The 17,178-nt window shown below is 38.7% G+C and overlaps 1 protein-coding gene across 1 annotated transcript; it reads right to left on the reverse strand.

The window, feature by feature from the left end:
* Positions 1–164: 164 nt before the first annotated feature.
* Positions 165–13,069, reverse strand: LOC142342282 (uncharacterized). The gene is made up of 2 exons (XM_075393567.1): positions 12,805–13,069; positions 165–1,319 (listed from the first exon to the last, which is right to left on the reverse strand). The coding sequence occupies exons 1-2, from the start codon at positions 12,949–12,951 to the stop codon at positions 447–449; spliced, it is 1,020 nt and encodes a 339-aa protein (XP_075249682.1). The 5' UTR covers positions 12,952–13,069; the 3' UTR covers positions 165–446.
* Between the last annotated feature and the right edge of the window lie 4,109 nt (positions 13,070–17,178).

The following is a 17,178-nucleotide window of genomic DNA, read 5'->3' on the forward strand; positions in this document are numbered from 1 at the left end:
GTTACGTAATACGCGTAACCTTTTCAAATTTTGTATTGGAAAACTAAAAGTTCTTTTGTGAATCATACTCTTGTATCTCTATTGCGTGTTAGACGCGAATTCAGCTGTCCGTTATAAAATCTCCTTTTTTATTAGATTTACGAAATTTAAATGATTGGTATTTTCAAATGATTAGTTTATCATATAGACATTAACTTTTTCATGTTCCCTTTTCTTCACTTTACTTACTTGCGTTTAAGTTGTCTAATTTTGATTTTGCTCATTTCTGTTCCGTTGAATGCAGTTTGTACTTTTTTGTTTGTGATCAGATTACATATTGCATCAGGGTGGATTTTTTCGAGTACCTAGCTAGTGTTGGCTGTGTTATAACCACTAGACATTCAGATCCTTGCTGAGAAAACGGAAACTTTTTTATATTCTTAGTATTGCAATTGAAATTTTAATCATTAACGCCCGGCTTTGGCAGTTTGTCGAAGATAATTGTAGCCCATCATAGCAAACACAGAACAAAATACAATAGCACCTCCAATGTATTGTAAGAAGTTGTAATTTTCAACTTGTTCAGGGTACAATATAACATCAGCAATGAACAAAATGGGAATTTTTAACGTAATAATTATCATTATAATAGTCGCCTTTTCAAATTTGGTGGCGTAATACGTTACTATTTGGTTGCACGTGGATAACATTAGAGCTGCAAACAAGTAATAAACCTGAGTTGTCGACAAACAATTGAGGTAGTTAAATCCAGAGTCTAAAAACTGGATTATGAATCCGGATATTAACGAAACCGTCGCCATAGAAAAGGTCGCTACAGATAATGGCGTGGGTTGTCCTTTGGTGCTCATTTTTCGGACCAAAACTTTGGACGTGCTGAACATCAAAGGCGCAAACACCGCTACAACTGTCATCAAATACTGACGTGTAGTAAGAGTTGCAGAATTATTACCATTCACAAGATCAAATACTGCCAATGGGGGTTGGATAACCAATACTACGCCAAAAAATGCAACAAAACCCAGTAAAGTTTCAACAGCTGAAATCCATTCTTTGAGAATAAAAACACTGGCTATCAAAGCAAAAAGAGGTCCAGTTTGTTCGATAACTGCGTATACAGTCAAAGGTAATTTCTGGACGCTGATGATCATAGCGATTGAGGCAACGGCAACACAAACAGACCTCGCTAGGAGGAGTTTCCAGTTGTTGGCGTATACTGTCCAGATACTAACTTTGACTTCTATCAGCTGTACGGCCCCGAATAGAAAAGCTTGAGTGCCTCCTCGGAAGAACTGTAATGTTTGGACATCAATTGCCGATTTCTAAAAGCAAGTTAATCGGATTAGTAGAACCCCAAAGTAAAAAAATGTTTAAAAAGGCAGTCAATATTCATAGACTACGAAATTGATAAAGCTGACCAAATCAGACCTTCGAAGTATCAATTCATTCAAGCGTATAAAAACTTTAGTGCGTACATAGAAGCAACGTGTTCTCATCAACCTATATAGGCCACGTATAAGCATTGGTACGATCAAGACAACAAATGGTTTTAGACCGCAATGTTTTTTGATGCTCATTTGGCCGGTATTTTGTCTGATCACGGATCAGTTCAATGCCGGTCACCATTTTGCACCGATGAATCCAAAAACCCGAAAATTATATAGCCGAATCATGTCTTATTTGATAGGTCTTATGATTAGATTTACTTGGAATTTTGTTATTTGCACTTTTTCTGAGCTTTATACGTAAATTGTAACGTATTTTATTCAATTGGAATGTTTATTTAAATACGTATTTAAATACTCGATTCTGATTGGCTAACAATCTCTCGCTTTACTCAGTAACATCCTCCGGCCCAGAAGAACATGTTGGGAGAATCGGTACGAATTTCACAAGCGGGCGTACGAGCGATCCGCTAGACGTGCGCAGGACGGCGGAGCGCGCAACGCTGTCGAAACCCTAACGGAGTTCAGTGGTCCGAGCAGTGGGGTAGTAACCCCTTGGGTTGGTCTCTTCAACTACCCAAACCAAATCACCGGTCTTAATGTGTTGCTCGGCAGGCGTCTGCCATTTAGAACGCCGGTTCAGCGCCGGTACGTACTCTTTGATCCAACGTGACCAAATAGTGTGAGCATACGACTGTGCGCGCGTACCGTTTACGATGATCAAACTCGTCTACGCCAACGATTGACGGAATTGCTGTTGCTTGGTTACGGCTTAGGAAATGATTAGGTGTTATTGCGCCTAGGTCGGACGGGTCGGCGCTTACGGGCTTTAACGGGCGTGATTTAAGTGCATATTCGACGAGACAAAAATAGTGTTCAAAACATCGTCAGTTAGGCGACGGGTACCGAGGATTGTGTAAAGTATTCGCTTAAAACTACGTACCAACCTCTCCCAGATGCCACATTGGTGTGGCGCACTGGACAGATTCAACCTCCAATTAATGCCTCCGTGGGCAGGTTAGACGGCGGTGTTGATGGCGTTCTACCTTTCGATATTCTCGACAAAGTTAGTGCCATTGTCTGACCAAATATTGGCAGATGTGCCCCAACGCGAGACGTACCGCCATTAAATTACACGCCACTCCCATTACACACTAACTGTCGTTCATGGACGAATATGCGAATTTTCTACCGGGAGGTCAGCCATGATGGATTGAATAGGGGCAGCGCGGAAAATTCTGCACGTCACGCAGTTGGATTTAATTGAACGCAGTGAGGATCGTAATTTGAGTGTGGTATAACGTTCTTGTACTTTAGCCCGCAGGTAGTCAAAACCCTGATGATGATGTTTAACGTGGGTGTGCTTTAGGAACAACTTTACAAACGCATGTTGTAAGTCGAGAACGATAGGATGTTTTACATCAAAGTCAACATCGACCAACCATTTGATGCGGCAGGCCGATCGATTAGACGATTTGGCCCGACAAAGGGGAAAACGGAGCAAAATGGCTACTCCGTTTAACGGATTTATTTTCGAGGAGATCTTTTCTCTCCGCATTAAATGATTCCCCTTGCACAAGGTACTGGAGATGACGCTCGGCTTTGTCAAGCTCCGTGGGGTCTATGATGCTACCATCGGCATTACGGTAACATTCGCGAGAGAAGGTAACAGGAAGAGTGTGTACGCTGTTATCAGCAGCAACTTTTGATAAGAAGTATAGTTATCGAAGGGAATTAGTTGCGGGGGAGGTTTCTTAGTTGACTTGGTTACGGATGCGGCCAATGATGTATTGGTTTTATCAATTTCCTTAGTTACTATAACAAGTTTAATGTTTTTAACTACTTCATTGCTTGGTTCGAACGGGAATTGCTTCGTTCTTAAGAATTCTGGACCCAACACCCAGCTACTTGATTGCAAAACCTCAACGGAGATACCACGAATACCAGCGTTTGCAGGATTATGGCATGAGGCAACGTGGTTCCATTCGTCGACGCTAGTGTGTTCCAGTATCGCACATACACGGTTTGCAATAAACATTCGGCGCTTGCTCTTAGAGTTAAACCACTGCAGGACAGTAGCGCTGTTGGTCCACAAAAATAATTTGTCAACATGCACTGTAAGGGCTTGACAGATATCTCGTTTCAACCGAGTGGCTAGTAGAGCAGCTTGCAGCTCTAACTTTGGGACTGTCATCACCTTCATAGGTGCTAAGCGAGCCTTACCCAGGACAAATGCAAGCTCTGTTTGGGGCCAACTTGAAGTATTTACCTGGGCTCGGAGAAATCCGACAGCACTGAAGACCTCTTGAGAACAATCGCCAAACATGTGTAGTTCCAGGTGTTCAAAGTTTCCAGAAAAGTGGCTCCTTGTACAGTGATTTCGGAAAGCTTGGGTAGTTCAACACTCCATTCGAGGAACTTTTCAACAGTGTCTTTTCGTAATTCTTCATCTCAGTGCTGCCCGCTGACACGCCAGATGTTCTTTAGTAACAGTTGAGCACCAACGGTAAATGGTGCCACAAGGCTGATGGGATCAAATACCCTAGACACTAGGCACAATACCAAGCGTTGTGTTAAAGACTTAGTAACTGTACTGGTGGTACCCCGACTCATAACTAGAGTATCGTTGTTGTGATCCCATTTCAACCCAAGCACATGCGAAGAATCCTCCTTACATAAGGCGATTACTTTTGGTTCGGTGGACTGAGGTGACCCATCAAATCGATCAGCCAGATTTAGTACATTGATTACAAACATAGTAAGCTTGAACTTACCTAGATGGAGAAGATGCACCAACTCTTTCGATCTTTTGAGAGCCCTCTCAGACGAGTCCACCGAATCCAAGTAATCGGAATCCACTCTTTATCCTACCGCTGTTCGACCATGTGAGCATCAGGGATTTGAATTACGTAACCTTTTTGCAGGTCTTCACTGATAGTCTTAGCGTATTTTTTTTCTGTGTCTCTCGAGAGCTGCTTTTTGAAATACTTGAGCTGTACCAGTGACGAAAATAGCTATTCGGGATTTGGATGTTGTCATCAGCACATAACATACCGACATCATATCTTTGGCCGTTATGAAAAACTGTTCCAAGTATTTCCTGCGCGCGAGCGCCTGCTGCGGATCGTGGGTCAACATGCTTGTACGCGCCGTACGATTCCATATCATACCTTGACTTAACATGACAAGCTAATTCATAATGTTGTTCGACATTGGCTTTGAAACACGTTGAGACTTGACATGAATTGACGGAAGTGGGCCGCTTGAAACCCAACCTCTGAGGAGCCGAACTGCAAACGTTGTGCACTTTTTGTCGACTGCAAATTAATTTAACGGGCGGATGGCATGATAAACATCCTGTCCAAGTATTTTCTCAATGTTCCCATAGCTATACTTTACTGGATCTAGGACGGCCAGATGTGGGTAACATTCTTGCATGGACTTAACGTCAATGATGTTGGAACCTACGTTTAATGTTTCCCTCACATTGGGACGTGCAGTGAATGCTTGGAAGTCTTGATCTTTATGAGCTGTCACAGTCATTTGAACGACCTTTGTCTCGATGAGTTCTTTTTTGTTTATAACCTCGGCGGTCACTTTTAATGCTGTACACTGCAAAACGAGCCTATCTGAAAGACTATCGGACACCCAGGATTTACTGCAAGCGGTGTCGCATAAAACTAACGCCGTATTATTAGCACTAGAAGAATTAGTCAGTTTCAATTCCGTGACCTGAAGGAGGCCTTTGATATCCGCCACAGAATACAAAGTGCTTGTTTTGCTTGGTTGCTGTTGACCGTTAGGTGGCCTTCTAGTACCTGCATCGTACTTCGAATTATTGATGCTATTGTTTGTTGAGGGTTTTACTGGAAAAACCCTTTCGGCTCCGTGAAGTAAGGTGTTATGGTGTAGTTGAGCTGTTGCAACCATCTTTTTTACATTTACGGGGACTTTTACACTGCCTGAACATATGTTTATCACGCAAACAAGAAAAACAGAGCTTTGCCTGCCTCAGCCACGACATTGGCTCTCTGCGTGCGGGTCTTTTCCTCAAAGACACGGCAATCACACAGCCGGTGGCTGCCTTTGCATACAATGCAACTAGAGATTGATGATGACGAAGAACTCGGTCGCGGCTTAAGATTACTCTTTTGTTGCGTATTTGCAGCAAATGCTTTCGAAGCAACTTTTGTTTTTGTTACAGAGTTGTTGGTATCATCAGTCCTCGCTTTAGTTGGCGTTTTTCATTAAACCGTGCGCTGGATTGGCCTTCTCCTTTATCCAGTCATTGAAATCGAGAAAATTTGGTTTCATCCAATGCTTTTTGACGGTGAAGAGTGACCGACTCCTTCTTATTGGGTGGTTTCTATTGTACGGCAGTGTTGAGAAGCGCAGCACTCTTTAAATCCGAATCATATGAGAGCGATTTAAAAACCCCGACAAGACTTGAAAGGCACCCCGAGTAAATAATGATGTTATCGCTATTTTGCATCTTCAATGGTGGAAAGTTGTTGAGTCTATCCAAATGTGCAATTACGACCGCCTGTGACTATCCAAATTGACTTTCTAAGGTCCTCAGTGCATCTTTGTCTCTTTGCGCCGCAGTAGGGGAACTCAGCTATTGCTGTTTTAGTTTTACCCGTTACGAGGGTCTTAAGTCATGTCAATTTTACATCATCAGTTAAGGACTGAGATTCAATTGCGCTTTTAAATTGACCATACCAATCGTGCCACTGTAGGGGATCACCACCGTATTGGGACAATTTCCATTCAGGTACAGGCTCATTCCTCTTGATCGTTAGGGCGTCATCTAACGCCTTAACGAGGTTTGCGTTTTCGGCTGCTGTTGCCGGAAGCGTGCGATGCAGTGGGCCACCCCAACACAACCGTGCAGGTGCTGTATGACCGTATATGGGAGGAATAATTGACGTGAAAAAAGTGGATCGATGCTACTGGCCGTACTGAATGGGTTTACTTGGTTGCTACAGCTTGCTTCGTGGTTGCTATTAACATTTTGTGGTGCAGTCCATTGTGAGATGGCATGACTGCTGGAAGAGCTAGCAGTGCTTGAGGGAAGTATTGGTTCAAAGTTATCGGAAACGGCTGCATTTTTTGTCACCTCGTTTTGAGTTTGCAGGAGGGTATTCTGAGGAAAATGCCACAAAATTAAATCGGGGTTACGGTTAAGGAGAATCTTTGGTGCGTTGGGACACGGCAATTGGTGGGCTGGACGGAAATAGACGGAGTTTCACTGTGTCTTATTTAAGGTGGGTACTTGCGGTGCTATACTGGGTGGGATTACAGGAACTTGGAAGTTAATTAGATGATGCGGCGGGATTATGGGTGTCTGTACCACGTGTGGGTTCAGAAATGGAGAGAGTTTAAGCGGGAGGTGGGTGTTAATGAGTTGTGTTGCATTTGGAGTGTTACTTTGAGGCGGAATCTGTTGTGGAACATGAGGGATAGACAGATGTAATGGACCAGGCACACTGGAGCTTTTTGGACCCAAGAACTGATTTATTGTGGGTTTGTTAGACAATCAGGAACAAAAATGGAGTTTGTTGGTGCCAGTACATGATTCGATGGCCGGGGGATTTGCAAAGGTGGCAGAAGTGGTGGAGGTGCGACATTTTGCACGGTGGTCTGACTTTGGTTCCCTGGGTTCTCAACACCACTGCCTGATTTACTATTTGCCTGACCCACCCCTTGGTCATTGCCATAATGCTGCATTTGAGCAAGGAGGTATTCTTGAGACAACGCCTCCTGTTGAGCAATAGAAATGGCAACTCCCGGCACCGTGTACCGAGATAGCATTTCAAGACGGTTCAATTTACCTGCAACATTACCTAAGTTTTCTGTCTGTACAACAATTATATTACTCTAACCGCTAACCCTGAAAGCATTCAAGTCTGAAGGTATCTGCGCAGCTTGATTCAATATCTGTGTTGTGATTTCTTGCTGTTCTAGTGGATTATAACCGGCAGTTTCTTGAACGGGATGGTCAGCGGTTGCTGAACCAGGACGAGAAAAATTTAAATAACTGGCAGCTTTCAATAAATTACCGGGTGGAAACGAGTTTACCCAATCTTGAACAAGTTTCTGACTTCTCTCTGATCCCCTATCTTTAAAAAAATTTTGTTCACTTGAGTGGTGACTAAACAGTGAACAATTATCCATTAATTCGGCCACGTCTAATGTAGCTGCAAATTTCCCTCCAATTCTTGAAGTACCATCTGCTCCATTTGTATTTCAAGCTCCTTTTTTCTCATGGAAATTTCGTGTTTTTGTTTAGCGAGGCGGATAGCAGCTTGTTCTTGTTTCTTAGCCTCTTCGCATTTTAGTTTTGCCATGACAAAGTGATGTTTACGCTAGCTACTCATTGATGTTGTTGTTCGGTGTGAACTTCTCTTAGACTGCCCATGAGGATTAACGCCCTCGTATACGGTGTCTCGGTCGGCAACTGAGTCAATATAGTTTCTCGCCGCAATCAAAATTTTATCATTGTTCTTAGTTACATCATCCAAACATTGCTCAAGGACAGGATAAATTGAATCTGGGTTCTCGGCTTTATTGGCCAAGTCAAATAGTTCTTCATTCTTCTGCACCAGTTTACTGAAAACAACCTTCAATTTAGAAATTAAGCGTTCAACTTTAACCCTCCTGTCATGACGATCTATGCCATCTGTAATATCTTTATGGAAAGAACTTTTTCAATTTCAAAATCCTAATAAAGAACGTTTTCAATTTCTGATATTGAAATGGCTAATTTATCAATGAAGAGCAACTTTCAACTAAACGCGCGGAATGTGGGTTAAACGGAACCCAAATGATGACGGCTTGATAATCAAGACATCGACAAGCAGGAAAGAAGTTACCGAGTAACGAATTAATCGGCGGAAGTGAGTAATAAAGAGAAGAGGGCGTTTAACGTGCTTCTAAGCATCGTGAGACTAAACAGGAAGACAGGCAACCGGCGGAAGAGGACCGGGTGGAAGTAGCACGACGAAACGGGAAAAGAAACGGACGGGCAAAGGGTGCGTAACGAACCAGGAAACGGAACGGAACTGGCAAAAACGCGGGTAGGAAACGGACAACACAACGGTTGGGACGGAAACGGTGAACGAGCGACGCACGAAAAAACGGGAAACGAGACGGACGGAACGGAAATGTCGGGCGACGGTCTCACGAAGAAGCGGGAAAACTGTACAGTCGGGACGGAAACGTCGGACGGTACACCCTAGGAAACGTCGGACGGACGGTCTGCGACGAAGCGGGGAAGCGGTACGGTCGGCACCGAAACGTCGGTTGAATTGCGCATGACGAAGCATTGAACAAGACGAACGGAACGGAAACTTCGAGTGGGTAGAGCACTACAAAACGGAGAGCCGGGAAAGAACGCGCGGGAAACGAGCAAGCAACTAGCGGGGACGTGGAGAAATACTATGCTAGCAGACCACAGCAACAAACTCAACCAAATAAACTAGCCGTAACTCCAGAACAAACTTAAGTCACGCCCTAGGAAGGAGGCGAGATGCTACTGCAAGACAAAAAGCCAACAAAAATCAATATAGGCCTTAATATACAATTAGCAAACCAATTTATGGCAAAGCAGTAGTATACAAAAAGGATGAAAACAGCAAGAAATATACTAGCCGTAACTCCAGAATAAACTTAAGTCACACCCTAGCAATATTCAAACCTAAACAACCGATCAGCATATAAACAATTTTAAACAAACTATAGCAAAAGTTCATAATATGCAGTGTTTCTGTAGACTATGAAAGCTGAAAAAGTAATCAGCCTTTTCTGTAATCAGTTTTTTGACAAATTTGTCAAAATTTTGAGCTTTTGTCCATTTTTTTCTATTTGTGGTCAATTTTTTCGGAAAATTTTGAATAAGGAACGGAAATCCAGTAAACTGGACGGTTTTATGCTTAAAGATACGGTTTATGAGTTTTCGATATTGACTTTCTATGTTTTTCGAATTTCATCAGAATTGACCAAAAATTTTGAAAATTGAACAGTTTAGAATAATGTTCACTCAAATTTCTCTATATCGGAGGTTATTTTTGATTGACGAACCCGCTATATCCATTTTTTCGATTTTTTGACAATTAGACCAAAAATTTTCAAATTCATGTTTTTTCTTTTCAAAATTATGTTTGTTGTGGGTTAATGTTAACCTGTTACGAATATTTTTCGCAGCAATTGCTTGGTTTTAGCACCCCATAAAATATCAAAGGCCAAGGGTGGTTGTTCTAGACTTGCTGGCTAGCTGACTGTATAAATTACAGACATCAAATTAATTTTCGTTTTGGAAGAGCCTTACAGTTCTTTTTCCGTCAAAAAGAACACAATTGGGTTCAGTCCAGTCTAAAACGTTAAAGTATGATTCCACATTCTTGTGCACTTACACGTACTGTCCACATTAGGGTTTCAATGTCTTCTAAGATACAATTATGTAAGCTGCAGGAGCTGTGACGAATATCTGATCCAGACTGACATCTAACAGGCCACTCGCCAAGTCGGTACAAAGCTTCCACTGAGCCATGTACCGGATACGTAACACCTTGCTCAATGTCAAACAACACTTCTTGGATGTCACATTTCATCCTTTTAGAGCGTAATGACTCGATAAAGATTTCTTTGCTCATTCGACGATGCACCAAACATCCCATGCATCAAGTCAGTTCATTGTCTTGAGACTCTGTTCGGGACTGGGTTGTAGATCCGTTTGATGGAGAATTTTGGCTGATGGTGGTGTCGTGTGCGAATAGGTCACTGTGCTCATTGAGGGAAGAAGAGAAGAACAATCAGATATAACCAACGCAGTTGTAATTCACTGGAGGTCACGCGGTGACAACTTATTATTGGACATGAATAAAGAGCGGCAGTAATGATTGAGTAATTTGATCATCAATCATACTAGCTCATAACTTTTTGTTACGTTTATCACAATAATTAGGCTAAAAAATAATCAGTGAAGCCTTCATAAACCGGGAGCGAGGCCAAAATAAAGCCGACCAAATCGGACTTTCAAAAATTCAATTCACTCAAACGTATATAAGCTTTAGTGCGTACATAGAAGCAAAGTATTCTCATCAACCTATATAGGCCACATATAAGCATTGGTACGATCGAGACAACAAATGGTTTTAGACGGCAATGTTTTTTGATGCTCATTTGGCCGGTATTTTGTCTTATCACGGATCAGTTCAATGCCGGTCACCATTTTGCACCGATGAATCCAGAAACCCGAAAATTATATAGCCGAATCATGTCTTATTTGATAGGTCTTATGATTAGATTTACTTGGAATTATGTTATTTCCACTTTTTCTGAGCTTTATACGTAAATTGTAACGTATTTTATTCAATTGGAATGTTTATGCAAATACGTATTTAAATACTCGATTCTGATTAGCTAATAATCTCTCGCTTTACTCAGTAAGAGTTGAGATAATAAGTGCTGAAAAAATTGTATCAGAATTAAGGATGAACACTGCATGAAAAACTGTTTTATTTGATTTTTGTTTTGCTGAAAATGTCAATCCCATTCTTACTAATATTTGACTTTCTTTGACAATTTTATCAATAACTGTCATAAAAATCTATGCAGAAAACTTATAAAATATGACATGAACAAAAACTTCGGGAAATTCAGAATGGTTTTTGCCTCTGCAAAGATTCTATCTTAGTAACGAGTGTTACCTGAAAGCATTTTCTTTGCTTCGAAACCCTTCCGTTTTGCTTTTGCTGAAGTCAAAATGTAGTAAATTTTGATGCTAATTTTTTCAAAATTTGATAGCAATTTAAATTGGATTTGTTTCACTATTATCTCACACATTTTCCTCAAGCATTTTTAAAAAAATTATGCGCATTATAAATTTGCGCATAACGCAATTGGCAGCAGTTTCTGACGTACCTAATGTAGGCAGAACAAATGTGAGCGCCCATAAAGTGCATAAATCTTAAAAGCAAGCAAAACATTTGAAAAAGTTGACGAAGTGACTAAAGTAAATGAAAACACATCTTCAATTGTTCTGGATGTTGTGAATTTTTCAAAAGGTGACCAAAATTTATATTTTGGAAAACACGTATAGTTTGCATTGAAACCCACCTTTTTGAACTCTTCGCATTGTATTATTCGCTAAACAAAAAATTGTGAACACTGATTTTTCTGAGATGTTGGTAATGAAACTAGCAGTTAGAGACAATATCAAAATTGTAAAGTCGTTAATTTTTTGATTATGCGCACAAAATTTATATTTTGAGTACAAACAGACAGACATAACTGCACAAAAAACTCAAATTGAGAAATTGCATTACAACCGATATTTCAAGAAAACCTTAAGTCACGCAAAGATAGATTTTAATAATTAGTTAAGTAATGGTTTTGTGACTTGTTTTAATTCACTGAGAACTTCTGGCGTTGATCGAGAACCGCGAAGCGGTTTGAGATATTAAGTCAGAATTTCAAAATGAGTCACGTAACCATGCTTAAAACACAAAACGCACACGTTATAAAATGAGGGAAGTCAACGGAAGTTAACTTCTGGCTAGGAACTTCTGCCAATTTAACTTCTGGGGCCCGCTAAGCACTTGAAGACAAGGCAAACTGATATTGATAAAGAATAATAAGAATTCTCTCTTAAAAACCACATAAAGCAAGACTTTGAACTAAACGCACTAAAAAATTCAAGAGGCTGTCTCAAATAAGGTTTATTTTCTGCCGAAAAACAATAATTTTTAGAAAATCTGAAAAGGACATGGCATTGCTGCAAACATAACGGATTGCCAACTCAACGGTTTCGTTAATTATTTCAGATTTGTTGATTATTTCAAGGTGTAACGATTCGAATATGTCCTCAAAATCGTTCAAGTAGAAAAAAACTGATGGAAAACAATTTGCTTTCATTTCATTTGGTCATAAAAACTCAATTGATATTTATTAGAGTCAGCTAGGCTGAGTTATACACTGTACCTAATGAAAAATGATCGCAACTCACGATTATTATTCAAAAAACTTTTGCTGGTTAAAAAGCTTGAGTTTACGCAGTAGTAGTCGACAAATTAGCAGTGAATTTGAACCAATTGAGAATGCCTATATAAAGGTAAAGTTCTCGACAAAACGATGGTTAATAAATGCGCACTTTTGTCCTTAAAAACTGAGAATCATAAAAGAACGTTGGATCTCCTCAAAATTCTTATGGATCTGCTTTCGATTTTTTATTTACTTTGGAAGCCAAAAATCAAATAATCCAGAACAGCCAACTCCCGGGATAAATAATCGAAAAACGCTTTCTTATAATTTTTTGGAGTTTCTTGTCCCAAAGCCTTTAACAGAATTTAAACTAGCAAACCTTGAATACGACATCCAGTGAGGCTAGACAAAGACAACCAATCAGAGCCAATAGTTTACCCAGAATAGGTCTAGTTGTTAGTTTCCTTGTCGCTAACTTCTCATTGATATCCTTAATAATTTCATTGCTACCAAGGCCAGATTGCATTCTGCACTCCAAAAACGACGAACTACAAAGATTATAAATCTTTTTAGTCTTCTACAACTTTAAACGTATGCTTTACATTGTTTATTAGTGAACATGCTGCATCAGTTGTCAGCAGTAATAAAACGAAACGCACCACATAACTCAGCACAATCACTATGAAAGAACGCATTCATAAAATATCTCATATGCGATACTTCTAAAGCCAAAAAACTATCGTTTTCGCAAAAAAAGAGAATCCAAAAAATATAATACTATAAAACATCTGAATATGAAGAAAAAGATAAGAGAGGGAAATATACTGGGCAAGTTAGTTTCAGTTTTAACGTGAAACCTTATTTAGGTGCAATAAATTTTAAGATAAAAGGCATTTTTTTGTCTCTTACGTTACTTGAGCCAGTTAAACTCAATATAGAAAAGAGAAACAAAAATGTTTTGGAAGTGATTCGACCAGAAGGCTCGGAAATGTGAATTTGCACAAAATGTTACTAACCCAATCATCCACATTATTGACCGAAATGTCTATCCAATGAGGAGATAGAAAAAATCAAAATTTCACATAATGTCCGAATAAAATTGGAGTACGAATAAAAATAATTGCCCTAAACTAAAACAATTAAAAAAATAAATGAGGAGAGCATCAGAGAGCCGATGATGAGACCTATCATTATCCAGACCGCGATACAAACCAAAAAGAAAATCAAGTACCATCGAATATTAAATGACCAAAAATCAATGTTTTTTTCTTCAATAAACTTTTTACTAACAAAATTCAAAAGTGCAAAAAAGCAGAATGGCGTCAGATTAAATCTAAATTTGAAAAATGATCCGTCTTCCACTATAAAAGATAAAAGATATGCCTTTATTGAAACTGGGCAAAAAATAGACAAAAAACAAAAAGATCGAAGTTCAAAGATACGTTTAAAGTTTTTGAAAAAATTTCATTTCGATGCAATGAAAAGAATTAGCTGTCAGCGGAAAACAATCATACATCAAAGGGTAGCCCATGAGACTTCTTTTTTATCCATAATATCTCATACGACTACAAAAGAACGAAAAATCCAGGCAAATTTCAAAATCTCGGTTAACTATTGCAACCAAATTTAGTTCATCAGAAAATGGATGAGATGTCTGTTTGCCAAAACCATGCTACCAGTTGACAGAAAAACGAATAAAATTAAAATTTAAAAAGTAAGGTTGAAAGTCAAAACAAAAAAAAGCCTTCAACTTTAAAAATGAAAAACTTCTTCTTAAGGAAGCCAGTTGAACTCCTTAAGGAAGTCAGTTGAACCCATCAGTAGGGAAACTGTGTCAAAAATTTAAAACTACAACAAATACAGGCAGAACTCAAAATCTCACTTACATTTTTAAGCATAGACAGCATTGAAGCAAAAAAGCCATGCGCCTTTCACATATATTCTAATGTAAAATTCAATGTATACTCATTGGACTTCATTTGCTCATTTGTGTATAAATGGGATCTGTGAATAGTTGAACCTTGATTTGATTTCATTCTGGTGTGTAATTAGCGAAATGACAAAAAGGAAGAATAAAAGCGACCCAATTTAAACCGACTAACTTTTGGATCGTAAAAGTTCATTATTCGTCCAAAAATAGCCTCGTTTTGCGGATTGTGTATCACAAACACGCAATTTTTCCAAATATTAGCAATATAGATGATTTGGCAAAAAATTCAATAGTTCAAATTTATTTGACTATTTTGAATAATTATAGCGTAAGATGAATCAAAAAACCCGCCAGGACGCTCTCATAGGAGGCAGCAGTAAAATTAGTTTTCTTTGGAGTTTTAGATATTCTCTCAGATGATCATAGAGAATCACTCTTTATCATAGAGAGTCACAACTCTCTATGATGAATATACAATCGACCAAAACTGACTGCCCAAAAGTTTTAAATGGGCATATAGTTCATCCCTCACAAAGTTGGATTGGAACAATTACCGACAGATGTTGCTACAAACTTTAGCTCCAACGATATGAGATGGAATATATGTGGGATAACTTTAATCTGTACAGCCTCATTTTAGGTTTTAGCAACGAAAGAAATATAAGAGCTAAGAAAATGGAAAAATGAGATTTTACTGTATGAGACATCTGTTCGTTTACAAAAATACGAACTTAGTATTTGTTTCAATGTATAGATTGATGAACAAGACGGTGATTTATGCAAATTTGTTTGTCAGACAAAATGATTAACATAGCTGGCAGATTGCCAGAAAATAGCCGCAATAGATTCGTAGATCGGCAGTCTAAAAAACAGTAAAAAAGACAGACCAAACAAATTCGTCTTTTCATTGAAGGCTCATCTGTTATATTTTGATTAAAAATCTGTATAAGTTATTGCTGCTTCTATTAGCTGATCTCAAATAACCTTCATTTAGAGTGACACATACCCATTTGACCTTATCTCTTTGAATTAAAGTAAATAAAAGTCAATTTCAATGTGAGGAAGTCATTTTTGAGAGTGAGGTAAGTCAAGTGTGACCAAAAATTTAATCACGCGCATGAACAAAAAAACTGGCTCCACTAAGAGCGAAAAATGACGTGACACATGCAATTCAGTTAAAATTGCATGAACGAATGAACAAAAAGTGGCTGTGACGTCATATGATCGTAACAAAAATCATGACGACGAAATAAAAAAAACATAGCAGGACAAGTCCTGACGTACAATTCTAAGAATTTTCATTGACTAAACAGGAAAACTAGACCAATAATGGACTATGAGTGAATTGAGAAAACCATTTCAAAAAAATCAGATCAAAAAATAAGAAAAAAAAACAGAAAATCAATGTCAAAATGACGAATGTGAACAAAAAAATCACTAGGGAGAAATGAAAATTCATTTCAAACAAAAAACTAAGCATAGAATGAGCTGTGAATGGATTGGGAAAACCATTTAGAAAAAATCTGATCCAAAAAATCGAAAAACAGTAAAAAGCAGAGTGAAATTGCCGCATGTGAACAAAAAACCACTACCGAGAAACCGAATTTTTGTTCAAACACCATTTTCTCACTCTACTTTAAAATTAGAGCGAAAAAAATTCACGCCGCAAAACCACTCGCTTTTTCGCTCCATTTCCTGTTTCGGCGTGACCAAAATCACTACTCCAATTTGACTTCAAAAATCATGAAAATGTGTGAACAGATCTTAAAAAAAACAGCGCCCCAATACAATTCAAATTCTTTGAATTGTAAAAACCAAGAGAAGGCCAATAATAGCCCCAGCTATCGCTGTGCGGCTATTAATGAAAAGTTTGCTTTTCGTATAATGTAAAACAGCGGAAGACAACTGCAGCCTCACAGAAACTTTCACTTCTTCACATCTTTTTTGATGGCAATGCAACAATTTTCAACTTTGTTGTTTTACTGTTCATTTATCCGGGAGTCTTAGAACTTCAAAGACAACAGATGAAGGGCGAATATTGTACATAGTCGACAATTTTTGTTATTTTTTGCACGTTTTCGGACTATTTTTGGATTGATCAGTTTTAGACCATTTTTCAACGCTTTTTGTTTTTTAAGGAAAGAAAACTTCAAAGCTTTTGAAAGTTGTACGAACTAAGAAGTTAAAGAAATTAAGAAACGCAAGCCGCTGCGATACTGATTAATTCTTCTCTGCAATCGTTAAAATAGAAGCTCTGGAATGCTGCATGAACAAAGTGTTGTTTAGTTTATGTTTTTTTCCTCGAAGCCCTGCAAGTTTAATGAGTTTTTTTCGTCACCTAAGGCAGTTTTAAATCCAATAATCCAATGTTATGCTAATTTGGCTATCTGTTTTTGCTTTTGTTGTGCTTAATCCCAAAGTTTTGCTGCTAAAGCTATTGTAATCTGACTTTCACTTCATTGAAAAAAAATTACAGAAAAATTTCAGCTGAGTTGGCTAAAAGTGACTTCATTGGCGATACAATTACAAACTAGTTCGTATGTGTATAGGGGCAGGTCTCGAATAGATTTTCTGTTCAAAAATTCTTGATGTAAAGTCAAGTACGAACAAAATCCATTAAACCTTGCTCTCCTTTACCCCTGTTTACCAAACTTGCATTTTCGAGCAAACAGAAAAAAAGGAACTAAAATCATCCGGCTTACTAAAGCCATTCTAGCTTGATCGAATAATAGTACTTTCGAACAAAATCGAAATATGCCTTCAAATCAAATATCAATACTTAGAATTTTTTTTAAAAAAACGAATGTTCCTATACCACGTGAT

Source organism: Convolutriloba macropyga, chromosome 7 (genome assembly GCF_964194025.1).
Source record: "Convolutriloba macropyga chromosome 7, txConMacr16.3, whole genome shotgun sequence".
Lineage (NCBI taxonomy): Eukaryota > Metazoa > Xenacoelomorpha > Acoela > Convolutidae > Convolutriloba > Convolutriloba macropyga.

Coding starts and splice junctions, on each gene's coding strand:
- LOC142342282 (XM_075393567.1), bottom strand. CDS start 12,951: ATGCAATCTGGCCTTGGTAGCAATGAAATTATTAAGGATATCAATGAG. Junction 1,320..12,804: donor CACTGGATGTCGTATTCAAG/GTTTGCTAGTTT, acceptor ACTTGCTTTTAG/AAATCGGCAATTGATGTCCA.